The following is a 27622-nucleotide window of genomic DNA, read 5'->3' on the forward strand; positions in this document are numbered from 1 at the left end:
TTCTCTCCAGCTGCTTTTTTGTAACCTAGCAAAAGGTTTAGGCTGTAGGATAGTGTGGAAAGAAAAAACCAAGAATTTTCCAAAAGGAGGAAACCATAGGCATTTTTTTCCTCCCTTTTCAGATAATTTCAGTGCTGTTTCCTTTCATTACCCTCCTCATTCCTTTGTAGCTGTAGATCTTCATGGCTTTTGATTGTTTCCTTTTTATACCATTTTAACTCTTTATATAATAGAGTTCAGCTCTGTGGGAGCAGTGCCCGTGTAGGGACGGGGCAGAAGGAGCAAGATGCCGGTTTCGGTGCCCGCAGCCCTGGGTAGCACCCACCCCGCTGTGCCTGTGGCTGAGCCCGAAGTGGAGAGCTGGCAGCCTTGCTTTTGGCAGGGCAGGTTTCCTTCCAGGCTCCCACATTTCCCAGCTCCTCTAAGGAGTGTGCTGACAGGGGAAAAAAAAAAAAAAAAAAAAAAAAAAAAAAATTTTTCTTTTAGGTTTTGGTTCATTTCAGCTCTCCCTGGAGCTTTCTGTAGCTAGCAATTTGTGCTCTTTTAACCGAATTAACATGATTTTTTCACTAAAAGCAGCGGGAACCTGAAGGAATAGGGGTTGTAGGGCCCGAGGATGCTTTCCCGTGGCTGCGGGCCCGCCCCCGGACCCCGCCGTTTGCGCGGCGCTCAGCACCGCCCGCCCGGGACAGCGCTGCGAGGCAGGCGCTGCCCCGGAACCACCACCGCGGGCCGTGTTTCGCCCGGACCTTATTCCATGGCGCTCCCGAACGCCGAGGCGGGCTCTGGGATTGGCGTGGGTGGGTTGACGGGCGGCTCTCGCGGCCAACAGGAAGGCGTGCTGCCCGCCGTGGCCAATGGGAGGGCGTCGTGGGCGGGGGCGGTGTGTGGGGGGTTGCCTGGACGGGCCGCGAGCGGAGCCGGCGTGTGAGTGGGGGGGGCCGAGGGGAGGGGGCCGTTGCCGGGGTAACCGGGGGTGGCGGTTGGGGTGAGGGGAGGCCAGGGGCGGTTTTGTGAGGTAAACCCGGAGCTGGGGGGGCCGGGAGGCCTTGCGGCGGTAACGCCGGAGCTGGGGGGCTGTTGCTGAGGTACCTTGGGGGGTTTGAGGGGCAGGGTGATGGGGGGGCGGGAGCGTTCAGGTTCAGGCTGGGACCCCTCCCCACTCTGAGGGACGCCCCCTTGAGGGGCCCACCCCCTCTCCCAGAAGCCCTGTAGTGTGCCCCCCCATCTCTGCACCCTTTTGTGGTGCTTAAGCAGGCTAAGCCTGCTCTGTGGCCTGGGAGGAGCCCTCCCCCTCTCCCTCAGGCCCCCCCCGCCCCTCCTCCAGGCCCCCCCTCTCCCGGGTCACCGGGCCGATTTCCAGCGGTTTCAGGTGCTGGGACAAGTGTGGCTCTGGGGGAATCCGGACTGGTTTCAGCATCACATGCTGCCTTCGATGTGTTGGGGGTATCATGAGTGGGGTTTTTTGAACAGAAAACCCGAAATTTAAAGGATCACGCAGAAGGAAACCCTTTTTTTTGTTTGGTTTTATTCCCCAGAGGGCTGTCTTGCTTTACATAACATTTTCCATTACTTGAACATTTCACTATGGGCCACTAAGCCAAGCGGTACCTGTCTTGAGTCAATTCTTTATCACAGAAGTTCACAGGCTGGTGAAATAGTCCAGACATTGTCGGCACTGGCTCCTGAACGTCAGGCTGTCAGAAAGAGCCAGCAAAGAGAACCACAAGGTATTTCTTATACTTACCACTTCATTTTTCGCTAAGCTGCTTTCCACCCCAGGTCAGGGGGCACTGGAGGGTGGCTGCTCCATCTGCTGTTGGGAGCTTGAGGCTTTATACTTTGTTGGGGGCTGTTGCTGGGTGAAAAAAAAGAAACAGAAAAAAAAAAATTAAGTGAAGGGGTTTCTGAATTTCTGAGTGGAAGCCAGGCGTGTTCCAGAGGAGGTGTGAATTCTGGAAAAAAGATTTTTCTTCCTCTCTGTTCTGGGAGCTGTCTGGCTGCCTAATGCAGCAGGTGTGGGCGGTGCCGTCACACCCAGCAAGTGCAGTCGCAAGCTCTCATGATGTGCGATCGCAAGGCGTTGTCGCTAATGTTGTTTTCCAAGAGAATTCATTTGAGAAGCTTGGCATAACAACACACCGTCACCGAGCAAGGTGAAATCCTCGTCGTTCTGTTGATGCTGAAACTGCAGCGCGTGCTTTACAAAGGTGGTGTGACTCGTTAGCTGTGTCAGCACAGGGCTGATGAGCGTTGGCAGTCCTGGAGTCAACATCTCCGGAGAGGGAGCCTGCTGCCAGCTGCAGGGACAGACTCTGGACTTGTTCGGACCTGGCTGGTCTGCTGGGTTCACCAGGGAGCGAGTCAACCGCTGTCAGCTGAGCAGAGTTTTCTTCTGATGAACATCACTTCCCACAGATGAGAACCAGACCTGCTGCAGATGGCCTGACTGCCGTGACCTCTCTGTTCACTTCTGCTTGAGCTGAAACCTTTGAAAAAGGCTTTAAATTTCCATACAGAGTAGTCATTTAGTCTCCCACTTCCCTTTTAATCAAAGCACCATTTATGCAGCCCGCTGCGCAGAAATGGTGATAGTGATTAATCCTGTCAGCCCTCGAGGGAGACATTAGCCTTGGGAATCTTGTGTATTAAAATTAATTTGCCGCTCCAACAAACAGGTATCCAGCCATTTACCTTGTGCATCACAGGTGTGGGTGTCGGCATGGCTGGAAGGATTTGGTGTTAGTTTGTTATGCCCAAAGCACACTGTAGCATCTTGTTGGCGCTCAGGGTGGACTGGCAGCCCTTAACCTGGGTGACCTGCAGGAGAACCTTCTCAAGGTGCTGTTGATTTGACTTTACAAGTCAGTTGGGTGCACGTGGTAAGTGAAATCCTCTGAGGTCCTGACTGTGCTGCCGCAAGAATGAGCGGCAGAGGAGGGACCTGTTCACATTTATGTATTTTTTATAAAGGGATTTAACATTGTTATTTTGTAAAATGAGTTTAGAAAAACAGGTTTCACTGTCACTGCACGTAGCCTGGAGGGAAACACTTTTACATTTCAGATTGAGTCAATGTTTTGTGACCTAGGCAACTCAAATCTTGCATTTTTCTCCTATATGAAGCAACCTCTGTCTCCTCTTTTGTTGCACCCTATGGTCAATAGAGAACCTTGCAGCGAATTTCTCTGTAGGGTTTCTCTTTAGGGATGTGCCTATCAGTTAGCAATTGAAAATCCAACTGACTCCTGGTACAGACCGACTGACTGTAGAGGCTGTGACCCACTCAAGCGAGATGGTGATGGTGGCTGAGGAAACTAAGCAGGAGTGAAATCAGATAGTCTCGTTCAAGGGTAGTACAAAAAAACCCATGTGTGAATGTTGAAGTGAGGTCGTTTAAGTTCGTTTCTGGGTGACAGAAGCCACCAGCTCAAGTCCATATTATTTTCTCCTGATTAAAAACCAAAGATTTGATCCTTTGGTTGGACTCAGGTGGATCTTATTGCAGGATGAAGTGTTTTGTGTTTTGTCATAGTTTGTAGGTTGGAAACGAAACCTCTAAAGCCTGAGGTTGTGCCTGTGTGGTGTGGTCTGTGTAATTCTTATGAGCCTTTTAAGTTACTGTTTGCTGCAGTTAAATTTTTCCCTGCCAGTTTTTCTACCTGCTGTGTGTGAGGTGCTGCCACTGTCACCTCCACCTGTCACTTCTGGGGAGCTGATGGTTGTACAGAGGCTGGGATGCAAGGTGCTGTTCTGCATGGTATGTGCTTCTATATGAAAATATCTCTCGTCTGACTCCTGTCCACAGGTACTGAGCCCTGGGAGCACCTTTTCTTTCAGGTCTGTCTGTGCCATTGCCTGCTGATGTACCCGCTCTAACGGCAGGCGGAGGGACCCCCACCAGCTGCCATCTGCAGGACCCTTGGCAGGGAGCCTTCACCAGGAAGCACAATGAAGATCGTGGTGGCCAAAGTGCTGTGTCTGCTGGGCATCTGTGTCCTCATGCTGGCTGGGTCCCTCCTCCCCGTCAAGATAATTGAGGCCGATTATGAGAAAGCCTATCGGTCCAGGAAGGTCCTTGCCCTCTGCAATTCTTTTGGAGGAGGGGTCTTCCTGGCTACCTGCTTCAACACCTTGCTGCCTGCTGTGAGAGAAAAGGTAACTGCTCATGAGCCTCTTGCTTACGAACAGTTTTAATGAACCTCTGTCCCTGAGTATGTTAGGGACCCCTGTACTGGGGGGGGACCACCCTCCCCTCCCCTGCCCTGCTGGAGCCCAGACCACTGCCCCTGTGGAAATGGGGGTGAGGGGTCTGTGTCTTGCCAGCGTGGCCCATGGGGCCTCCTCAGAAACGGCTGTGCTGTGCCTGGTGTTTCATCTCCTCACGGCAAGCTGCACCCACCTCCCGTTTGGCTACTGCTGACTGCGCATGCGGAGTAACAAGAGATTTTTTTTTTTTTGATGCAGAAGGAGGCTGAGCATCGCCTGGCATGTGAGGCTCAAAACTCCTGCCATTTAGCATGCGTTTAAAATGCTTTCGAACAGCCACGAACTTTCCACTGGAGGGCAAACAGGTCCGCTGTCTCTTACGCTGAGGCCTGAATACAAGGGTATTAAAGCATCGTGGATCAACTTAGTGTCCATTTTGAGTTGTGTGAACGCAATGGGAATATTTTGCTTTAGAGGGACAAAGGGGATTGATTCTCTGTGGGTTGTTTGCTCTTTTCCAGCTTGACGAAGTTCTTAGGCAGGGGAACGTGACCACAGACTACCCGGTGGCTGAGACCATCATGATGGTTGGCTTCTTTGTGACAGTCTTTGTGGAGCAGCTCGTCTTGACCTTCCAGAAGGAAAAGCCTTCCTTCATTGATTTGGAGACCTTCAATGCCGGTTCAGATGTGGGGAGCGACTCTGAATACGAGAGTCCCTTCATCGCATCTTCCCGAGGGCGCACGGTGTACAGTGAACATGGTCACCACTCCCACAGCCACGGCTTGAATATCCATGAGCTTTCCCGCTCCAGCCCCTTACGGCTCATCGGGCTGGTGTTTGCTTTGTGTACACACTCCATCTTCGAGGGACTGGCCCTGGGCTTGCAGGAGGAGGGCGGCAAAATCATGAGCTTGTTCCTAGGAGTTGCCATTCATGAGACACTGGTAGCAGTGGCATTGGGCATCAGCATGGCTAAGACCTCGTTGCCACTGAAGGATGCCGTGAAGATGGCTGTGACAGTAAGCCTGATGATTCCTCTGGGCATTAGCATTGGGATGGGGATTGAGAGCACCCAAAATGCAGCCAGCAGCATTACTTCCCTGCTCCTGCAAGGCATTGCAGGGGGCACTTTCTTGTTCATTACCTTCTTTGAGATCCTTGCAAAGGAGCTGGAAGACAAGAGTGACCGTCTCTTGAAGGTTCTTTTCCTGGTGCTGGGCTACACGGCTCTGGCTGGGCTGGTCTTCTTCAAGTGGTGAACAGGAGAGCAATGGGAAGCAAACCTCACCTCCTTCCCTTGCAAACAGCACTGGAGATGAGCTGCCTCTTCAGCCAAGGGGGATGCTGAAGTTCTACAGCCCAGTGAAACATCATGGTCCAGGTGGTATTTCCATATTGACCTGAAGAAGGAGAATTTTCCTGTGTGCTTAGAGGGAGATAAAAACAAGGAGTGTCCCAGTGTAGGTGTCGCAAGGTATTGTCCCTGCCCATTGGATCTGCAGGCGCAGCAGCTTGTGCGGAGATTAGTCGACGCAAACATTAAGAATCTGGCTCTGAGGCTGCCTTCAAAGAGCTCGGCAAGCATGTGGTTTCCTGTTCATCTGCACAGCCCCCTCCCTCCCTCCCCTCACACTCACTGCAGAGACTGTGGCTCAGAGTCTGGCTTCCTTCGCTCTCAGGCTCCCAGAAGGTGAGAAACAATAACAGAAACAAAGTCAAAAGCAGGTGGGATCAGGGATTGCACAGCTGCACTAAGCTGCTTTTGCTAGCTTAGTTTTGAGCAAAACCTGGTTGTAATAGCTCCCAAAAATAACATCCCTTCTGGGTCTGTTGGAGTGTCTGGTGCCACAGCTCCCCCCCCTGCCGAGCAGAGCTGCCATTTTAACCCACAAGCAGCTCTGGGAGCTTTTGTTTCTCAGTGATTAACAGCAGCAACGAGGCTGGGCCGGGCCCCTGTCCCAGGCTTGGTTCTCTGCATCTCATCCATATGTTGATCATTCCCTAAAGAAAACCTCCAGCAGCGTGTTAATGCATCGTTTAAAAATCCTCACGTCCCTGCCTGAAGGCCCTTCCGCAGCGCTCGCAGAGCCCGGGATCCATTAGTTTGTAAGAAACGGGCAGCAGCAATTTCCAGCATAAATATTTTAGGGCAAGCGCTTGTGTTTTAAATGGTTTGCAGTGAAACGGGTTTAGCAGTCCCTGTCAGGGCTGCTCCCAGAGCCTCCACACTCGCTGTCGGCAGCGCTGCTTACAGAGGCTCGGCATGGCACTTGGTCCGTGTTTTCAAAGGAGAGAAATCTCTTCCCTGGGGTTTTATGAGGTTGTGGAAGGGCTGATTAGAGCTGCTTGCAATCTGACTGCACATGAACAGATCTCTCCATGTCTCCAGAGTGCGGCCCCTGGGGAAGCTCAGCCCACCCTGGATCCTGTTGTGATCCTCCCAGGCGAGGAGCTTGGATCAGAGGCTGGAGCCAGGAACCTGCCCTCCCCAATGCCTCCTGCCAGCCTCTTGCAGGAGATGCATTTTAATTAGACGTAGCCTTCGCTGCTGCAGCAGCTTCCACAGGCAAGAGGAAAGCTTTTGGAAGCGCTGATGGAATTATAACGATGTAGAGCGGGATTAGCCTTGGTGCAGTCCCTGTTAGCATGATCCAAAGTGGGAAGAAGGATGGGTGAGACTGTGAAGCAGCATCTTGGAGCCAGTGGTTGGCACAGCTGCAGCATATGGAGGCTGATGAGGATCATCCAACAGTTCCTGGTGCTCGCTATTTTATTTGCTGCAACATACCAAAGTCAATTAATCTTGCTTAGAAAAACCTGGAGTGGAAGGGAGGGGGTGGGAGGGTTATTTTAGGCCTCAGATGACACAAATTAGCAGGGCCTGATGAGAATGTGATTTGCCTCGACTTGGTAAACCTCTGTGTGTTATTTAGCTTTGCACAGGCAGCTCATGCAGGGCAACGTGGCTCCCATCGGGTGTTTTTCCATGCTGGTGGTTGTCCCAGGGAGGTGGGATGGCACCAAGTGTCCCTTTCCAGGCACAGCCCCCGTGTTCCTGCCTGTGGCTCTTGGTTTCTTCAGCCCACACGCTTTTTTTGTAGGTGTTTTTCCTGGTATTTGGGTAAATGTGAGCACTGGGCAAAGGCAGGGCCCTGAGGTCGTGGTGGATCCTGCAGCCTCCTCCCCCATCTCATCTTCCTCATCCTTCCTCCCACCTGGCCCCCATCTGCAACACAGGGGCTGATGTCCTGAAGCCAAGGGAAGCTGTTGATGCAAGGAGATTTCTTAACCAGTGCCCGAGAGATCAGTGGGGATCTGCTAACGTGAGCAGGGATCAGGGATCTGTCTGTGCTCAGCCTGACAGCAGGGTGGGCAGGATGGAGCCTCCGTTTTACACCCTCTCTTCTTTCTGCTGGTGGCACTGGGCATCAGGGCTGCCCAGGGGAGCGGGGAGGGGGGCTATGAAGTGCCAGGAGACACTGAACTGTCACCGGAGCTGTGCTCCCTGGTGCCTGGCGAGGGTTTATTCACTGGTGAGCGGCAGAGCCCAGCGCTCTGGGGTTGGTTTGGGAGCGGTGAAGGATGAGCCCAATCTGCTGCTCCCAATAAAGGCTCTGCCCTTCTCCCTTTTGTGTCACTGGTTTATCCGGAGCCCCTCAGTCGCTCCGCTGCCTGCTCCGTGTCCACCTCTATGCACATGCCCATCCCCAGGGTGGGCTGATCGCACACACACACACACACACACACACCCCCCAGGAGGCAAACCCCACCGAGGGGACCAGGTGGGTGGCAGCGTGGGGCTGCCACTCAGACCTCCATGGAGCTGTGCTGAGCTCAGAGGGGGAGCACAGGGGCAGGACCCTACAGGACCCGACTCCCCCCCCCTCAATCTTCTCCCAGCCCACAGCCCCCTCAGCATGATTGAGCCCTGTGTGTGCAGCTGGCAGCGTCCCCGTTGCGTGAGGCTTGGCAGGGAGCTGGGGCCTGAATGAAATGGAGGAGGAGCTGCAGCTAAAATCATCAAGGGAGCTCATTCATTTCCTCTAACGAGTAGTATTGGTCCAGCTTTATAATAACGCTGCGGGGAGGGGGGGCACCCAACAGCGTGGCTCTTCATTGGGAGGGGACTGCGGCTGCCCCTCGGCCCTGTCCCCGAGGGGGAAGGCTGGTGTGTCCCCCACGGGGACCTGGGGCACAGGCAGCCGCGGTCCCCCCCGCACCCGGCAGCGCTCCTCAATGGGATGCGTGTTGACAGCGCGTGGGTGCCGCCATGGCCCCGCGCTCTGCCGGCAGCTATTAATAGCAGCTGCGGATTTTAATTGCTGCTGCTCAGGAGTGAGTGTGAGTCACGCGGCCCGGTGGCCCTGGTCCCCAGCGCTGGCAGACCCCAACCTTGCCAGGGACCTTCTAGTTGCCCCAAGCCCTGTCCCCAGTGCCAGGGTGGGGACCTGGCTGTCCTCTGGCAGCAGAGCCCCGTGGCTCTCAGGGGGCTGCACCCCGGCTGTGGGACCCTCAGAGCACCGGGAGGGGACTGCCGCCCAGGGCCCCCCAGTGTGTCCCCGTGCAAGGGGGGTTGTGGTCCCTGTGTCCCCAGACAGGGCCCTGCTGGGATTTGGGGGCTCCTGACCCCGTGCCTGGGGAGGGGACGCTGTGGTTGGTGACAGATCCCCTGTAGTGCCACCATGCACACGTGTGTTTGTGCACCGGCTCCCAGTCCTGTGCTGGTGTGGCACGGTGGCAGCACAGACAGCTGTGTCCTCAAAGCCTGACCCTGCTCCCCAGGCCACCCCCAACTGCCACTGCCCACGCCCTGCCAGCCTGGGGTGTCACATCCCTTTGTGTCCTGTCTGTGTGTCCCCATATCCCCTGTCACCCCATCTGTGGAGGTCTGTCCCCAGTCGCATGTCCCTGGCTGCGCATCCGTGTCCCTCCTTATGTGTGCCCATGTCCGCCCCTGTGCCCCTGTCTATGTGTGGTCCCTGTCCGTGTGTCCCTGTCTGTGCAGCCCCATCCTCATGTGTCTGTGTTCCCATCCCTGTCTGTGTCCCCATCCCTGCCTGTCCCTGTCTGTGTTTCCCCAACCCCATCCATGTGTCCTCATCCCCATGTGTCCCTGCCTGTCCCCATCCCTGTCTGTGTCCCCATCCCTGCTCATATGTCCACAGGCCTGAGTGTCCCTCTCCATGTGTCCCCAGCCCTATCTGTGTGCCCCTGTCTGTCTGCTGTCCTCATCCATGTCCATGTGTCCCCATCCCTGTGTGCCCATCTGTGTATCTCCATCCCTGCCCGTGTGTCCGCATCCTTGGGTGTCTCCATCCCTGGGTGTCCCCATCCCTGTCCATGTGTCCGCATCTCCAAGTGTCTCCATCCCTGGGTGTCTCTATCCCCATCCCAGTGTCTCCATCCTCTTTTGAGTGTCCCCATTCCCGTGGGTCCCCATCCCTGTCCATGTGTCCCCATCCCTGTCCGTGTGTCCGCATCCTTGGGTGTCCCCATCCCCGGGTGTCCCCATGGCCAAGTGTCCCGATCCCTGTCCATGTGTCCCCATCTCCGGGTGTCCCCATCCCTGTCCGGGTGTCCCCGTCCCCGGCTGCCTCCGGCCGTGCAGCCCCGCCGCGCCTGTCCCGGTCCCGCCTGCCCCCGCCGGGGCCGGAGCCGCTCGGGGCTGGGCCCGGGGGTCCGGCGGCCCCGGGCGGGGCGGGCGCGGCGGGCGGGGCCGGCGGCGGGGCGGGATCGGCTCTGCGGCGGCCGCACCGCACCGAGCCGAGCCCAGCCGAGCCCAGCCGAGCCCAGCCGAGCCCCGCCGCCCCGGGCCGAGCCCCGCCGCCCCGGGCCGAGCCCCGCCGCGCCGGGAGCGCCCCGGGCCGCGCCATGCGCTGAGGCCGCCGCAGCCAAGGGCGGATCCCGGCAGCACACGGTGAGGCGGCGGCAACCGCAATGCGACCGGCGCGGCGGGGCCGGGGGGGACCGGGGAGGCACCGGGGGATGGCCCCGGCAAGGGCATGCACGGCTGGGGAGCGGGGCCGGGACCCCGGCCCGCCGCGGTGGGGCACTGCTCCCTGCCCGCGCCCTCCATGCTGCATCCCAGCATCTCTGCATCCTGCCCCTCCATCCTGCCCCAGCCCCTCCGCCGTGCCCTGCATCCTGCCCCTGCCCCTCCATCGTGCCCCTGCATCCTGCTCCTCCATCCTGCCCCTGCATCCTACCCCTCTATCCTGCCCCAGCATCGTGCCCCTCCATCCTGCATCCTGCCCCTGCTCCTCCGCCGTGCCCCTCCGTCGTGCCCCTCCATCCTGCCCCTGCCCCTGCATCCTACCCCTGCATCCTGCCCCTGCATCCTGCCCCTGCATCCTGTCCCTGCCCCTCCATCCTACCCCTGCCCCTCCATCCTACCCCTGCATCCTACCCCTCCATCCCGCCCCTGCATCCTGCCCCACCATCCTGCCCCTGTCCCTGGCTGCCATCTTCTGCCTCTGCCCTCCACCCTGCGCATCCAACCTGCCCCTCCCTCCATCCTGCCCCTTCTCCCGCCCCTTCTCCTGCCCCTCCACCTCCATCCTGCCCCTGCTCTCCATCATGCCAACCTCCAGACCCCTACACCGGCTGTTTGTCTCCCCCAGTGCTAGGGCTCCACCTGGGAGGGCGCTGGGGGGTGCTGGAGGGGTACAGAGCCCCCCGGCAGGATCAGGCCCGGGCTGTGCCCCAGGCTGGCAGGTGGCTCCATCACCAGAAGCCGCGGGGAGGCTGTGCCCTGGACCCGCAGGCCCCGAGGGCTGTTGGGGGTTGGGGTGGTGCTGGGCACCCCCCAGGTGCCGCAAAGGCTCAGACAGCCCAGCCCCTCAGCCTCGGTGCCCCACGCCATGGCCGTGAGGTCTGGGGTGCTTTGGGCTGCACCGCGGGCGGGTGGTGTGGGTGGCACAAGCGGGTGGCATGGGCAGGGCCATCACCAGCCCCAGCCAAGGTTTGACGTTCCCAAACCCCGGCTCAGCCATGACCCCTGTTCCATCCCCAGCCCCCGTGTGCCAGTGACGTTTCCAACGTGGTGGCACCCAAGGGATGTTTTTCTGCCCTGCACCCAGGGACCCTGCCATGGGACCAGTCCTTGGGTGCCCGAGGCCATGGTGATGGGCTTCTTCTCCAGCCCCCAGCCTCTGGCTCACCAGGCTCTCCAGGCACCAGCCTTTGCCAGGGTGTCGGGACTGTTGCAGCAGCGGGACCCACCAGTGCTGCGGGATGGGGACGCAGCGGCCATGGGAAGGGGCTGGTTCCCCCGGTGCTGCCCGTGGATGGAGCAACTGCGGTGCTGGGGGCGGCTGCCAGTGTGGGGCTCCCCGAGGTGCTTTGCTGTCCCCCCCCTTCCAGGCCTGTTGGTCCCTGAATTGAGGTGGAGGGTGGCAGGAGCTGGGGACAGACCTGCCCCCCCCCAGCACCTGCCCAAAGCAGCACCCAGGGGTCCTTTCCCTCCCCTCCCACCCCATTATCATTGTCGGTAGGACACCTTCGGAACCCGGTCCCACGGCAGGTTTAACGGCCCCGAGGCTCTGTGCTGCTCCGTGGGCACCAGGGATGCCCCATGGGGCAGAGCTGGTGCTGCCGTTCCTGTGCTGCAGCAGGGAAACTAAGGCAGAGCCTGGCCGAGGCGATGCTCAGCGTCGGCAGCTCTTTGTGCCCCCTCATGTCACACCCTGGGGCTGCATCACTCGGGGCAGGGCGGGGGAGGGGGCACAAGTGAGAACCCTGCCTGGGCCCGTCCATACCCTGCAAGTGGGCGTTGAGGTTTGGCAGCGTGAGGGTGGCCGTGGGGGTCTCTGAGGCTGCAGGCCACACACCCACAGCCACGCCACACTCCCCCCTGTCCGGTGCCCACATCTCTCCACTCCTCACTGCATTCCCGGGGTGGGAGCGGAGCAGAGGGGTGGCACGGCACAGGGTGGCACGGCACGGGAAAGGAGGAGGTGACACGGGGTGGCACGGCACAAGGTGGATGGCATGGGAGAGGATGGGGTGGCACAGTGTGGGGTGTCAGGGGGTGACACAGGGTGGGCAGGGCATGGTGTGGGGTGGCAGGGCACCGGGCAGCGCGGCAGGCGCCAAGGTCTCTGTACTTGGCAGCTGCAGCAGCCACATGTGGGAGAGCCGGAGAGGCCAGTCGGGGGCTCTGGGTGCCACCGGGTCCTCACTGAGCTGCCGCAGCTGGGAGTATGGGGGTCCTGTGGGTGCCTGGCATGTGTCCCCCCACCACAGCGCACTGCCCTGGCAGCCTGGGCCACAGCTGCTGTGCCGATGGCCGTGGCTCTGCCATATGGCCACAGCGGGTGGCTGGTAAAAATAGCGAATGTTGCTGCACCCCAGGCAGGTGGCGAGCGCTGTCCTGCCCTGGCTGCCTGGCAAGGGCACCTCAAGGGCACGGGGGGGCCCAGGACCCCCTGGTTGTGTTGGCCCCCCTAGCTGTGTTGGCCTCTTTGGAGCAGGGGGGGCTGTGTCTCAAAGGGGGCTGGCAGCTGGGGTTGGGGGGGGGGCTGCCCCATTCTCCCCCTAGACTGGTACCTGGGGGATCTACCCTGAAGCCCCCCCTCACAGTGTGACCCCTCCTTCTGCCCTTTCCCTTGCAGTGGCAGCAGCATCTCCAGGGCAAGATGCCGGAGCAGAGCAACGACTACCGCGTGGTGGTGTTTGGCGCCGGCGGCGTGGGCAAGAGCTCGCTGGTGCTGCGCTTCGTGAAGGGGACCTTCCGCGACACCTACATCCCCACCATCGAGGACACCTACCGCCAGGTCATCAGTTGCGACAAGAGCGTCTGCACCCTGCAGATCACCGACACCACGGGCAGCCACCAGTTCCCAGCCATGCAGCGCCTCTCCATCTCCAAGGGCCATGCCTTCATCCTGGTCTTCTCCGTCACCAGCAAGCAGTCCCTGGAGGAGCTGAAGCCCATCTACCAGCAGATCGTGCAGATCAAGGGCAGCGTGGAGAGCATCCCCATCATGCTGGTGGGCAACAAGTGTGATGAGACCCAGCGGGAGGTGGAGAGCAGGGAGGGGGAGGCCATGGCCAAGGAGTGGAAATGCGCCTTCATGGAGACCTCCGCCAAGATGAACTACAACGTCAAGGAGCTATTCCAGGAGCTGCTGAACCTGGAGAAGAGGAGGAACGTAAGCCTCACCATTGACGGGAAGCGCTCCAGCAAGCAGAAGAGGACAGACAAAATCAAGGGGAAGTGCAGCGTCATGTAGAGCCCTGGACTGACCCGCACCCCCCTCCAGTCCCCCCCTCCCCCCCTGGACGTGGCATCTCAGCGGGGCTGTCCCCTCGTCCTCCGTGCCATCACAGTGACTGCGCGGGGACACGCCGGCGGCGTGGGCTGCACTCACCCCAGGTCTGGGGGCGAAGACGGGGCGTCCCGCTGAGCCGAGGGATGTTCCACCACCCGGCGCTCGGCACACCAGGACTGGGGACACGCGGCCGGGCACCACCGGGGAGCACAGGGACGCTCGCACCCCTCCATGCTCTGCGGCACAATGGGTGGCACTGGCCGGTCCCCGTTCCCTCCCCGGTGGGGGACCCCATGTCGGTCCTCGGGGGTGGGAAGGACAGTGCAACATGGGGGTGTCAGTGTCACCCTTGGGGACAGTCACACGCGTCCCAGGCCCTCCCAGTGCCCCCAGCCCCACGCCATAGCGCTCTGCTTCTGTAGGCAGAGACCTGGGGCAGCAGCAGCCCCTGTGCGGTGCCCACCGCCCCCGAGTCCCCAGTCTCATCCCAGCACTGCAACCCCTCCTGCCCCCAAGCCCCCAGCCCCATCCCGGCACCATGTCCCCTTGTGTCCCTGAGCCCCCACCCTGTGCCGGTGCCACAGCCCGGAGCCGCCAGCCCAAGCACAAAGCATCGGGTCCCAGGGAGGTCCTGACCCAGCACAATCCTGGTGAGCTCTGGAGGGAGACCCCCGGCCCCACCGCCAGCCGGGCCCCCCGCCACCCCCTGCTACCCCCTTCCCATGCAGGATGAGCCCCACTGGGCCGCAATGCCACAGTGATGGGCATTGCTGCTCCCCACCGCAGTGCCCTGCTGGCAGTCAGCGTCCCCCCCACTCCTGCAAAGTCCTTGCTGTGAGGTGGCCTGGCCCCACACCCTGGGGACCCCCAACCCCCCCCAGCTCTGGCGCAGCCCTGCTTGTTCCCCAATGGCCGGAGCGGGGTCCCCCCCACGCTGTCACCAGCCCCTCGTCCCAGCGAGGTTTGTCCCCTCACTCCGGCCCCGGGGCCCCTGGGGCTGTCCCCAAGGGGGTGTCCCCAAGGGGGTGTCTCCGAGGGGGTGTCCTCGGGCAGGCTGGGCCCCCTTGCTGCACCCAGCTCCCTACCCCCCCGGCTTTTTACAACATGACCCAAGCACCCAGGGGACAAGGTGATGTTACGATGTAGCCTTTATTCTAGAAATAGTCTTCCTTCAATAAAGAGATGAGAAATGCTGCTGCGTCCCCACCGAGCAGCACCTGGCCGGGGGTTCAGGACCCTGGGGGGGCCCCCAGCTCAGCCCCAAGGCGGGGAGAGGTTGCATGCGTGTTGCAGGTGTGTGCATGCACGTGCATGGCTATGTGTGCATCACCCTGTGCAGGCACCCGGGCATGGGCAAGCACACATGCATGTATGAGCATCTGTGCCAATGCACACGCAACATTCCATGCGCACATGTGTGTGCTGGTGTGTCTGTGTGCCCTGGCAGCCCCTTGTCACCGGTGGGTGCCCCCCACCCCTCAGTGCCAGTGTGGGCTGGCGTCCCCGTGGGAAGGGGGTGGGAGAGCGGTGTTTGCGTCATCATGCCTGTTGCCATGGAAACCATCTGCTCCCCGGGCGCAGGAGCCGCGTGGGCACATGGGCGCGGGCGGGGGGGGCAGCAGGGGGAGCGGGGCTGCTGCAGGCGGCAATGGCCTTGGCAAGGGCACGGCTCTGTGGGGATGGTCGTGGCTCTGTGGGGACATCATGGCTCCGTGGGGATGCTCGTGGCTCAGTGGGGATGGTCACGGCTCTGTGGGATGGCTGTGGCTCCATGGGGATGGCCACAAGTCCCTGGGGACAGTCACGGCTCCGTGGGGATGCTCAGAGATCCATGGGGACAGTCACAGCTCTGCAGGGATGGTCACAGCTCCCCGGCACCGGCCATAGGGTCACTCCTGTCCCAATGTCCCTCCTGTGGGCTGGGGAAAGCCAGGACCCTCGGTGGGCACTGGGACAGAAGAGTAGGACAGGCACACACGACCATGGGGACGCTTGGTGCTGGTTCCCACCCACTGGACCCCCCAGGACACCCAGGGGCCACGGAGGCCCAGGCCAGGCTGGGGGGTTCACAGGTGTTTGGTGGGGGGGTGGGTGGGGAATGGCCCCCTGGATACCGTCACAGCAAAACTCAGGACCCCTGTGCTGAGACACCCCCAGCTCTGCAACGCCTTCAGCTTGGGGACAGAAAATCTTTGCCCCCCCTACTGCCGGGTGTCCCGTCCCCCATCTCTGCACCCCCCACTGGTGCAGATGGGGACCTGTCACCACCGGAGCGGGAAAGGCTCTTCAGGGGGGGACCATGGTCCTGCTGCAGCACAGGGTGTCCCTTGGGATGCTCCCAGGGATGGTTCTGGGGATACTCCTGGCTCTCGGTGAATGTCACGTGCTCCTGGGAGGATCTGGGTGGCTCTGGCCACTGCAGCCCCCCGTGCCCAAGCCTGGCACCCAGCAGCCATCAGACCACCCACCCCAGGGGCACCCTGAGCCCCCCAGAACCCCCAGCCGGGTGCTGGCTGGGCAGCAGTGCAGGATCGAGACAGATCCTTGTGGATCGCCCAGTGCCTCCCCCGGGTCCAGGGTTTAAACAAGCTGCTCCTGAGTGTTAATTAGCGAGTGGAGGACGAACCTTCCTGTCGCTCCCCCAGCGGGTGAGGAGCTACCGCTGGAGCTTGCGGCTGCAAAATGCACAAATCCAGCACTTGGGATCCAAACCAGCTCCTGGCACCGTGACTCATGCCAGGAGCTGGTGGCTGCAGAGGACACAGTCCCTCCTGTCCCCCCCGAGGGAGGGCGGCGGGGGGGGTGGTGGGGCGGCTCTCGGCAGTGCTGGTGGCACTTGCACCCCTCGAGGTGCTGGCCCAAAGCCGGGGTGGTCCCCCTGCACCCCGGTGTGTGACCCTGTCTGCAGCCAAAGCGGTTTATAACGCCGCGGGCGAGAGCGTATGGGAGCAAACTGGATTACGGGAAAAATCAGCCTTCTTCCCACTAACAGGATTATTGGGTTTCCAGCCCAACCTCGCCACAGCCGCCAGCCAGTTCACGCTGGGATTGTGGCTGTAACTGGTGTGTACTGGTGTGGCCCTGCCGCAGGCCTGCGCAGCACTGGTACGTGCTGGGAAGAGTGGTGGTGCAGCCCCTTGTGCCCCGGCGATGTGGCTCTGTCCCCCCGCGGGGGACCCCGTCCCCGCGGTCCCCCGGCGCTGGCGCCACAGCTGGGAGCCAGGCACCGCCGGGATCCAGCCGGCCGCGCTCCCGGTGCCGGAGCAGCTGCGGGAATCAAAGCTGCGATTCACGGCTCGGCCGGGCCGGAGCGCGGTTCCCTGCTGCCCCCCCGCCAGCGTGACTCCCGCCTGCCGGTGATTCATCCCCCGGGATTTTCCCCTCGTTCCGCAGCGCCGTGGGGGCCCGGGGAGGCCGAGGGCACCGACCCCCACACTCTGGGCAGAGCCCCTGTCCCCGTGAGCTGGAGCAGCTCCAGGCTGCTGCGGGGGGGGGGCAGACCCCCCAGGGGCCAAGGGGGCAGTGGGGTGGGGGTCTGCCCCTGGCCATCCTCTCGCTTGCACCCCATGGGAAAGGCTCTGCTTGGGGGGCTCAGGGGGCCCCCCGTCCTGCAGCAGGGTGGCGCAGGGGGGTTCCAGGCTGGCTGGGGGCTCTGCCCACCCCCATGGCGGAAAGGGAAGGGGGGGCTGGGAGAAATGGGTGACTCAGAGCGAGGTGTCAGGAGGGGCCCAGCAGTGGTGGCCCACCGCCCCCCCCTCCTCCTCGGGTCAGCAGCCCCAGGGGTCCCAGGTGGGCACAGGGGGCACGGCATGGCTGGGGGTGCCTGTGGCGTGCCCCCCCCCCAGCGCTTGGCAGGGCTGGAGGGACACAGGCAGTGCAGCACCTCGAGGTTTGGGGGTGCCGCAGGGTGCCGTAGGGCCAGAGCCAGGTGGCCCTGGGGGGGACCTGGGGGGTCGGGGGGATCCCGGGCCTGTCCCACTGCTCTAGGGTCTCATGGGGGGCATGGCCAGGCAGCCCCAGGGGGATTGGGGGGATCCAGGGTCTCTCCCACTGCCCTGGGATCTCGTGGGGGGCACAGCCAGGCAGCCCCAGGGTGCAACTGGAGGGTCAGAGGGATCTGGGGGATCAAGAGGGTCATGGGGATCTGGGGGGATCAGGGACATCTCAGGGCATCAAGAGGGTTGGGGGGATCTGGGAGAATCTGGGGGATCCCGGGGGGCTGTGGGGGAGCAGGGGGATCTGGGGGGATCCGGGGGATCTGGGCAGGATCAAGGGGGATCTGGAGGGATTCAGGTGTTTGGAGCCGTCTCGATGCCCCGGGGCTGCAGCGGGTCCCGGTGCCTCGCGCCCCGGGCGCCACGTGCCGCCGCAGCGCGCCCCCTCCCAGGGGCGAGCCTTTATGAATATTAATACTATATTTACATACGGCCGCCTCTTTCCCCGCCCCGCTCTCTGAATGGCTGCTCTCCCCGCCGCTCGCCAGCCGGGCCCGCCCCTTCACCGCCCTCCCTCCGCGCCGCCGTCGCAACCAAACCTGGCGACTGCTCCTAGTCTCGCCTCCCCGCCGGGCCGCGCCCCTCGCGCCCCGCAGCGCCAGCGCCCATTGGCGGGCGGCGCTGCCAGTCAGGCGGCGGGGCGGGGCTAGCCCTGCCCGCGCCTGGCCGGGCTGGGCAGCAGGGTGCGTTGCGCGGCGGCGCTGGTGTCTGAGGCGGTGGCTCCGCTCCTCCGCCCCTCGGTGCCCCGGCCCCGCCGAGACCGGTGAGGAGCCGCCCGCGCCGCGGGGACTGGGGCGGGGAGCGGCCGTCGGCGAGCGGGAGGGTACGGCCGGCGCAGGCCCCGGCCTGCTGGAGCCCCCGGCCGGGTCCGGTCCGGCCCTGCCCGGGGCCCCTCGCGGCCCGCTGCGGCCCGGGCGGCGGGGCCTGGGGGGGCTGGCGGGGCTGGGCCAGGGGCGGCTGGGGCGGCTCGGTGGGGGTGCTGAGGGAGCCCCGGGCAGGGCGAGAGGGGCGGGGGGGCTTGGGGGGGCGATGGGGCTTGGGGTGAGGGTCCTGAGGGGCTGGGGGGGGTCTTGGGGCTGTAGGTGGAGCCGGGGGGCTGGGCAGGGCAGGGGGCTACAGGGGGGCTGGGGTCGGAGGTGCTAGGGTGGGGGGGTTGGGGGTGTGCTGGAGCCTTGAGGATTTGGGGCTGGCCCCGAGGGGTCCCTGGGCAGGTGGGGGGTCCGGCGGGCCAGGGAGGGTGCTGGCCCCGCAGGGGGAGGGCTTGGGGTGCTGGGAAACCCGGAGGGGGGGGGTGAGGGGTGATCTGGGCTGGAGTGCCGGGGTCATCAGGGTGTGGGTGTCCTGGGGTGAAGGGGAGCCCCTGGACAGGTCAGAGGGGGAGGCTGTAGGCAGGGGGGTGGGCTGGGCTGGGGGTTAAGGGGCCCTGGGGGTGCTGGAGCTTGTGGTAGAGGGGTGAAGGATAGGGGTGAGCAGCTGAGAGTGTGTCTGGTGGGGGTCAGACATGGGTGGGCTGGGGGGTATAATTCCCGTGTGAGGATCAGTGTGGGGAGGTGGTATGGGGGGGGTTGGGGGTGGGCGCAGAGAGGGGCTGTGCTGCGATGGGGGGCCCTGAGGTCTTTGGGTGAGCTGCAGCAGTGGGGTGATGGGTAGAAGGGGCTGTGGTGACGGAGGTGGGGCGCGGTGGGGTGTGTGGCTGCCGCTGGGATGGTGAGGAGCATCTCGGGCTTCTGGGTGGATGAGGTGAGAGGGGCAGTCATTACTGATGAGAGAGACAGTTCAGCGCCAGCTTGCTTTGGCTGTTGGGTGACTTAATGGGGAACGGGTCTAGACCCTCTTTCAGGGTATAAAATGAGGTCAGGAGGCTTGTCAGAAGGTCCAATATCACCCAATCCGCTTGTTTTTTTCTGTGCGTGAGTTAATGCTGGGTTGGTATAGAGAGGTTGCGGAAAGAAGGGGAAAATAGCTGGAGGAGTTGACGGATGGTGAAGGATAGTAATGGTAGCCTGCCCGTTCTGGGCAGTACTCTGGAGGCATTAGTGAATTGTAGTGCATGGGTTATATAAAGGAGGGGTAGCTGCAGTATCTGGATTTTCCATGTTATTGAGGTAGAGCGAAGTAAAGGAGGTAAGTGGGTGCCACAGACAAAGAGAGAAACGTGTCTCCTTCTTCTTGTTTCCACGTAGAGGTGTGGAATGCAAAGCCAGATACTGGTGGGTGTCCTTTAGGAGGCTGAGGAAGGGAAGCGTGCGCTGTGTAGGTAAGCAGGGGCTGGAAGGTGTCGTGGTGCCTGGTTCGGGAGCTGGGTACCTGCTCTCTGCAGCTCGTTTTCTTCAATAGTGCCGGAGCAGGTGATTGGGACTTTCTTCTTTACTGGGCCATCACCGTCAGGTGTGGCCTTAAATAAAAGCCAAATGGACTGTGATAGAGCTGCATTCTGCTCTAAGATACGTTCTTTGTTACAGCGTGTAAGTGAGGCAAGAAGTTATTGTGGCTTTTAAGGTGCTGAATTGTATTTTGTGGGTTTGGGTGGGTTTTGTTTTTTTGGAGAAAAGTGTCAACCTTCAGGTTTGTTTATAGCTGTGGGCTTCTTGGAAAACTGACCCGGACAAGTACAACTGCAGTGATCGCTACCAGGAGAAAAGCTAGCTTGTGGTAGACCACAGAAGTCAGTAACTTGATATTTAGCCTGAGTTTGTAAGTAAACTTGAGGCCTTTTAGGTAATTGCTTGGTTGTCTTAACACACTGCTTTTCAGAGACTACTTGCTTCTCAGGCAGGTAGCGCTGAAGTCAGACCTTCATCCTTTGGAGGTTTTGCATGTCTTTGTCTTTCTGTGGTGTGGGACATCATGTTGCGTGCAGGCAGATGAGCTGATCGCTGATGGTTTGGGGTTCCAAGTCAGCTGCATGATCGTAGTGCAAATGCACAGGAGCTCTGTGACTACGTAGCACCATTTATCATATTCTGGTTATAGCCAGTATGGGGGAAAAAGCACCAAAAAAGCTGGATCAATATGTTTAAACAGAGTTTATTGTCTGAGAGGTTTTCTTCTGCCATCTGTAGCTGTGAAACAAATGGGAATAGCTCTTTTGTGTGGCTGGAGTATTGTTGTGGATTTTAATGATTTACACAGAAGGCACATTTCAACATACCTACCAGTTTTTCTTCTGTATCTGTCTTATTTTCGGATATAGTATTTAACTGGTGTTACTTAATGTAATTAATGTTTTTTGACATTGAGAGCTATCTTAGGGAGGCATTATCCCTCTTTGAAGGTAGGGGGAATGGCGACACACCAGGAGACTGGCTTCTCTTGGTTCAAACAGGCAAGAAGAATAATTCAGTGGACGGGAGAGGAGCATGTGACTCGGGAGACATAGGTTTGTCCTCTGCTCATCACACTTCCCCTGTGGCTGGCCCAACTTCTGCCTTCCTGCTTTATTTCCTTATCTGTGAAATGGAGATAACTGCTCTGCCCTACCTCGTGCACTGGGAGGTTGTTATGCCCTGAAGTTAGTTAGTGTAACGAGGCGAGTGCCTGGCACCTGGACCTGCAGTCCTGCTTGTCCCTGGAGTTGGCTCCAGAGGAACTAGACACTTTGTCCTTCGGAAAGTGCTGATTTTTGTTGCTGGTAACTGCCACTCTCCACTTCCTTACGTGCAAGTAAGGCAGTAGAAGTTGTTGCTGTCGGTGATGGGCAATCATGGCTCTCCCTGCCAGAAGTTGTCCTGTTAGTGCAGCAGTTAGTCTGCGGAGCCATGGGGCTGGCTGAGTGCCAGTGCCTAACTAATTAATGTCCTTAGAATGGTCTGTTTTGTGTAGGGCTCGAAGTAGCCGCTTGTCCACTCGCCAGCGGCTGGGGGAAGGTTTATTTGACGTCTTTGGGAGGAGTTGGTGAATGGCAGAACTTCAGCTGTTGCTTAAAAAAATCAGCTTCTTCCCCTTTCGTCTGTGAGGATTAGCTTGGGTTGGAAAGATGGGATAGTTCGGTTGTCTTAGGTTTGTAGACCCCAACACAGCTCTGAACTCGCAGGAGTTTCCAGACTGCTCTTCCAAACGCTGTGGGTAGCAGCGAAGCTGGCAAGAGGGATGGCAATCCTGCTGTGCTGTAGAAAGGCACATGGTGGGATGACCCAAAAATGATGGCTGCATAAAAAAACAGGGTAAAAGTCTGTAATTGTTTGGGGGTTCTTGCAGAGGGAGGGTAGAGCAAGAAAAAAAAGGGTTTTGTAAAACATTGTATCTCTGCCAACTTAGTAGTGGGTATGGTCTGAAGTAGGGTACCGGCCGTGGCTATGGCGCCGGCTTGCTTGGGTGGGCTGGTAGTTCCAGTATTGGTTTCGCTATCATTACGGGAAGTCAAAAGAATTGAGATGCAAAGGTCTAACAGCTGAACTTGGAGGTGGAAAGCTCTCTATAAATCCTCAAATGTCACTCAAATTACTTACTTGGTTTAGCCACTGACCAGAAATCTTTCAGTGGCATCCTGTGCGTGTAGCAAGTTTCAGAATTTCTCAGTTGTAGCATCTCTGACTTCTCTGGATGGTGTGTGTCTGTTCGTTCTTCTCACCTGTTGCCAGATAATGGGATAGGTTACCTTTCTCTCTTGGGGGGTGCTAGCTTGATGTGCAGACTGTCGTAAGAAATGAAATTGGGAAGGGAACAAAACTAGAAGAAAATGTAAATCCAGTTCCCTCCGGCTGTGTGGTCTGATCACCGTCGCAGTAAGGACAAACCAGCAAAGCTGGAGATTTATTTTTTTTTTTAACATTAATTTGTCTTAGATTTACCCACTTAGTTTGTGTTTAAAAATAAATTGCTGGAATTTACAGAGTACAGAGAACTGGAAGAGCCAGACCTTGCTTTTGGGTACCAGCTAGAGGCATCTGCTTTTGCTGGTCTTGTGTGTAAGTGATGGGCAGTTTGCTTCAGATGACTCCGCTCCATCCCTCGGCGTTTGCTCCAGCCGCACAGATTTTACTCCTGTCACGTATAAGCATCCCCTGTTATCATCTTCTTGCTTCTGCTTCATTCTGCTAAAAGGCCCTTTATTAAAATACCAGAACAAACAGACCATTGTGCAACACAACCACGTTTTCATTTTAAACACTCTTTCTGAAAGTGAAAGTTGCTCACAACAGTCTCAAATTTCTCATCCATAAATTTTCTCTCCAGTGAACCCATCACTTCGATAAACACTTTAAAATATTCCTTGTATTGCACAGTTGTACTGCTTTTGTTCTTCCTGGGGCTGCTTCTCCAAAATACCAGAACAGCGACGAATGTAAAAACTGACTAAAAGTGATCATGACAACAAATTTGTTTGAAAAGGCTGAATGTGGCGATCCACAGTTAATTCTCGATACTGATGGTGTTCAGCACAAGCGGTGGTTGCGTGAGGGGAGTGGTTCTTCAGCTGAAGTATGTTTAATCTTTGTTTTAAGGGATGTAGGAGCTGGATTTTTCTTGGGAATGAATTATGGATTCGGCTTATATTTCAAACTTGAACATGCCTGAAATCTCCAGTAGTTTTGAATTAGTTTTTTGTTAAATGGGTGGGTAGGGATTGGCTGTGACGCTAAGAGGAAAAAAAAAAAAAGAAAAAGGAAATTTGGGCACACTGTTAATGCTGGGACACAAAACAGGAAATTTAGTTAAAGATTATGCTTTTTTGTAATTTATTGTATGTTTTTCCCCCTTCCTTCTAACGGAAAAGAAAAATTTTAAAGTGCTCCAGCCTGGGTTGGTTCTGTATAACTGAAAATGTTTCTGAATTTGTAGTTAAAGATATGTTTTATTGATGGACTTTTAAGAAGCTGTAAAAGCTGAGAAACCTCAGTAACTCCTGCTTTGTTTTATTTTCACTCTACAGAAAGTGGGGAAAAAAGCTAGAAAACGGACCGTGTGAGAACAATTTTAAAAATATCTCACTTCTAATGTGAACGTACGAGTAGCAGTGTCTCATCTGGCCTGAAGCCAGCTTCAGGACTGTGGGCCTGGGGTGGTGGAAAGATGTTCCTCCTCCCAACACCTCCCTGATCCTGCTCAGGTGGCAGCCTGGAGACAACAGCCTCCTCTCATAGCTCTGGGGAGCAGCCAGCAAGTGAGACTGATGTTCTGCTAATGTTCTCCCAAAGCTTTTTTTTTTTTTCCCCCCAACTTATCCCTTTCAGAAAAAAATAAATCTATTTTTAAATATATAGAATAGTTTGGAGTTTTTTCAGCCCTGAAGGCTTTTTGTCCATTTCTGCCTCATCTGCTACTAGAAAAATGCATGAGGTCTAAATGTTTCTTGTGCATTTTAACCCTTTGCAGCTTGTCTTCACTTTTTTCTGCTGCAGTTTGAAACTACAGAAGAATTTCTCTGTAGATATACTGCAGAAACTGCTTTTAGGAGGTTACTCCTGCTGTAGTCATGGTTATTCTCATTTCCTCCAGTCTAAGGGTAACTTTTTTTTTTTTGCTGGCAAAGGATCAGTGTTTATGCTCAATAAATCATGACGTATCACAACTTCTCTTTTCAGTTACTTGCTATGAATTCCCAAACACAAATGTTGTGAATTTAATGCTACTATGCAATTTTTCTACTGGGGCGGGCGGGGGAGAGGCCTGAGGGGCTCTTTTTCTTTTCTTTTTTTTGAAGAAAGTTCCTTAGTTCAGACTGAGAAATAGGACCTTTTTGCTTCTAACTTTGGGATCGTGTCGTTAAGTGTAATTTTAGCAGTGGATACTGTTCTGGCTGGTGTGGGATTGAAGCGTGTGTCTGCAGTGGTGCTGGGTGTCCAAGCAGGTGGATCCAGGTAAGGCACTTCCAATGATCAAAAGGATCTGGTGGTGTTTTCAAGGAGCATCATGCTCGTTGTGTCTTGGGCAATGTGTTGGGAAACTGTTTTTCCTGGAAGCCACAAGCATCATAAGTGCCTGCGGTGGCATCTGTCAGAAAGCTTGTGTTATGCTGGTGTCAGGCAGGTTTAATTGCAGCTAATCCCAGTTAAATGTTGTCATCATTCCTGTCATTGGATCGTGTATGGAATTATGCTGTTGATCTTGACCCATTGCCTTCCATCCTTGTAAGATACCGACTGGTAAATCTTGAAATAAAAGTGGTGATGATCATCTGGAAGGATATAAAATCAGTTTTTTGCAAAGTTCTTGTTAAAGCTAGTAAATGGAAGCAGAACATCCTGGTACCAGCATGTTTTCTGCTGAAGTACCGGAACTGCAGCTGAGAAATGAGGAAATAAATATGCAGTAAGTCACGTTCTTTATATGAGGTTTTGGAAGGTATCCGTTTTGAAAAGCAAGGAAGGATGAGAAGAAGGTACTGAAGCAAGGAAATATTAGCTAGCAGTTGAGAGTGGGTTGGTGTCCTGTAAGACTGAAGAAGGAATGAAGTTTAGAGACTAAACCGCAAGTGTTGATGGTCTTTAAACTGTATTTTCCCATGTGGTCAGGGAATTGCTGAGCTTAATTTTGCTGGTTTCTTGAGTGTTTGTTGGTAAAGAAGGAACATGGGAAATGTGTAAATGAAGAGGACCCTTCACCTTGGGCTCTAGTCGCTGTCTTGAGTCGGGTGCAGTTAGGTCCTGGTCAGCACATTGATACACTGGTTTTTTTGTTACTAATGGGACCTGGAGATCATTCTCAGTTGATTGTGAGTGTAAGAAAAGCTCTCAAAGAGAAATGTAAAACTACTTGGATATAAACTAACCTCTTATCATGTCTTTCTCTTCCTATTTAAAACCCCGTGCTGCTTTGCCTACAAATGGTTTCCAGTACCCTTTGTTTTTCAGAATATGGGTATCTTGTCCACAAGTAGACTTGGAAGTGCTGTCAGTTTGGATCAGGTGTGTTTAATTTGGGGTGGGTCTATGCAGTATGCCAGCCATTTGGGAACCAGCGTGATAATTCAAACATACTCAGACTCATAATTCAAAGAAACATTCAGGTGAACACAGATCTCTTTTTGTCTCTCAAGTTTCTCCTGCAGCCTGTTCTTACTAAGTTGAGTTTGGCTCCTAGCGCTCCAGCATCAATCTGAAAGAGCCGCTTCAGGCTGTACTGTGCGTTCCCTGCTCATTTGAATGAATTCATGTTTCCTGGTGCCGTAATGCTGGTTGTGGTGGGAAGCGAACTATAGAAAGCGTGTCCCCAGGAAGAGCTGCAGGAGCAACGGGTGGGTTTCTCCAATTCCATGTTGGTGAGTCTGCAGACTATTCTTTAAAGCGTAAATCCCACCCTGCATTCTAAATGGGCTTGCTGCAAATATATTTCTGGAAAAGGCAACAAAATCTCATGTTTTCTGCTGATTTACACTGCAGGGGTGCACTGCCAAATTCATTTGTCAGCACTCAGATATATGGCGCTGTGGTCCCTTGTAGAAACTTGTTGAGCTGACGGCATTTGCGTTGAAGACTGATCTATTAGTGCCTGTGATAAATAGCAGAAAGGCTTTGTAAAGACTTCGACAGAAATACAGGCAGCATTTTTAACGTAGGACACTGGGGTGAAAAAAAGGATTTCACATTTGTTAGTACAGATCTAACAGGAGCTGTTGGAAGTGACAGCAGTAGCTCTGTGCTCGCAGCATACCAATGCAGATGGAACTGGTTGGTTGCCAGATACTAGTCATGGGGCACACCTACTTTGGAAGAGTCGCCTGTGGGTTTAGAGAAGTAATTATTTTCTAACAGCCCTGTGGGGCACAAGCAATTCAGCTTATGGAGGACAAGGAAGGGCTTGCTTCAGAATGTTAGTTAAAAAATCGTGTGCATATGAGCTGCAGCTGGTGACGACTTGACTAGAATTTAATTTGTCCAGGCATTGTTCATTACAGGCATTGTGGAAGACACGAGCTTCTGAAGGCTGAAACAATTGCTGACCTGATACAGCTTTTGTGGCTAATTGTGGTGGGAGCTGGATCACGAGAGCCGTGGTGGGCAGCCTTTCAGCTTGGGCAGGGAAGAAGCTGAACTGCTCTGATTTCAGACCTTCTGGTAGATGGTCCGGCATAGCCCTTCATCTCACAGAGCTGGCTGTAGCAATTAGAGGCTCTCTGTGTTGGGGACCTTGGGGTGAGCGACCGAGAGCAGCTCTAGCTGAACTGTAGTGCTTGCACGGGTCAATATTAAGCTTAATGAAGTCAGTGCCTCTGACAGATCACAGAAATCTTCTTTCTCTGATTGCTAATTAGATGGTTAACGTTCTTTGCCTTGTTATCCCACCCTCAGCTTTTCTTTCCTGGGATCTAGGTTGACACTTTCTAGAGGCTCCTAAGGAGCAGTTAACTCTTACATTGCTTAAGTAGTCTAAAACCAACCTGCTCTTCTGGTGCATATTTGTGAAAAGTATTTGTGGTACCTCTGTGTGAAAATTAAAATTATATGCTCTAGATTTAACATTTTTGTTAGGGGTACGTATGAGATTGACTCAATTGCATCACATTTTTCTGCTTCTTTTGGTTTATGGATATTTCTGGGGACAATTCCAGCATAGACTGGCCGTAGCTGTGACTGCTGCAGGACTACGTTGCCAATCTGTTGCCAGAAGGCAAGGTCCTTGTCAGGATAGAGGGAATAGATGCTTTCCTGCTTGCTGGTGAAGAATATCTTTGTGATAGCCAAGGTAAGAATATTTTGCCCATTCCAGCAGGGCAGCGAGTGGGCTACAGGGCAGTGACTTTAATTTCATTTTAATTGTGTCAGTGACTCCGTGGGTTTTATATAAGAAAAGCCCATTAAAGCAAGTAGACCCTGGCTTTGCTGGAGAGAGTTCTTGCAAAACTTTGTAAAAATCCATGGTTTGGGGTGTTTTTTTTAAGTGTGAAAAGTGCTGTTCTCGTGTTATCTGGAAATAGTTCTCACCTTTGGAATAATACTGTTCAGCAGCACTGGAGAGGCATAGTGCTCAAAATAGCAGCAGCTGCCATGGGCCAGGATGGAGCAGAGTAGAGTGAGTTGTGTTGTCAGTCATGGGAATATAAATCCAATTCCACCTGCAGATGAGCATTCCCGAAATAGAAGAGGGTTGTCAACTAACAGAGGAGATGTATTGTGTGCATTTCTTTGGTGCACCGTTACTGCACTCCCTTATACTGCATTAAGAAAAAAAATAATTGAAAAGGTGCTGTGGTTTAGCTGTAGC

At 56.4% G+C, this 27622-nt stretch overlaps 3 protein-coding genes across 16 annotated transcripts in view; all 3 read left to right on the forward strand.

Annotated features, from left to right (window-relative positions):
* The first annotated feature begins 870 nt into the window (after positions 1-870).
* Positions 871-7838, forward strand: SLC39A3 (solute carrier family 39 member 3). 6 transcript variants are annotated; one of them, XM_037386145.1, is made up of 5 exons: positions 871-927; positions 1639-1730; positions 3654-3760; positions 3841-4158; positions 4731-7838. In XM_037386145.1, exons 4-5 carry the CDS (start codon positions 3952-3954, stop codon positions 5469-5471), a joined length of 948 nt encoding a protein of 315 aa, XP_037242042.1. In that variant the 5' UTR covers positions 871-927; positions 1639-1730; positions 3654-3760; positions 3841-3951; the 3' UTR covers positions 5472-7838. The 6 variants fall into 6 exon arrangements, with proteins under 6 accessions (XP_037242042.1, XP_037242038.1, XP_037242041.1 ...); XM_037386141.1 differs by lacking the exon at positions 3654-3760 and having other exon boundaries at positions 3809-4158; XM_037386144.1 differs by lacking the exon at positions 3654-3760.
* Positions 7839-9957: 2119 nt separating this feature from the next.
* Positions 9958-14678, forward strand: DIRAS1 (DIRAS family GTPase 1). Its single transcript, XM_037387279.1, has 2 exons — positions 9958-10129; positions 12825-14678. Exon 2 carries the CDS (start codon positions 12849-12851, stop codon positions 13443-13445), a length of 597 nt encoding a protein of 198 aa, XP_037243176.1. The 5' UTR covers positions 9958-10129; positions 12825-12848; the 3' UTR covers positions 13446-14678.
* Positions 14679-18125: 3447 nt separating this feature from the next.
* GNG7 (G protein subunit gamma 7) overlaps positions 18126-27622 on the forward strand; it is a 79190-nt gene continuing 69693 nt past the window's right edge. For 5 of the 9 annotated variants that reach the window (XM_037384047.1, XM_037384046.1, XM_037384050.1 and 2 more), the window contains exon 1: positions 18126-18242. The gene's annotated coding sequence lies outside the window, so the exon portion shown is untranslated. Of the gene's footprint in view, positions 18243-18266; positions 18303-19662; positions 19737-27622 lie in introns of those variants that run through there. The other 4 variants (XM_037384048.1, XM_037384051.1, XM_037384054.1 and 1 more) reach the window with 2 other exon arrangements.

The sequence above is a fragment of the Falco rusticolus genome, chromosome 4 (assembly GCF_015220075.1).
Source record: "Falco rusticolus isolate bFalRus1 chromosome 4, bFalRus1.pri, whole genome shotgun sequence".
NCBI classification, from domain to species: domain Eukaryota; kingdom Metazoa; phylum Chordata; class Aves; order Falconiformes; family Falconidae; genus Falco; species Falco rusticolus.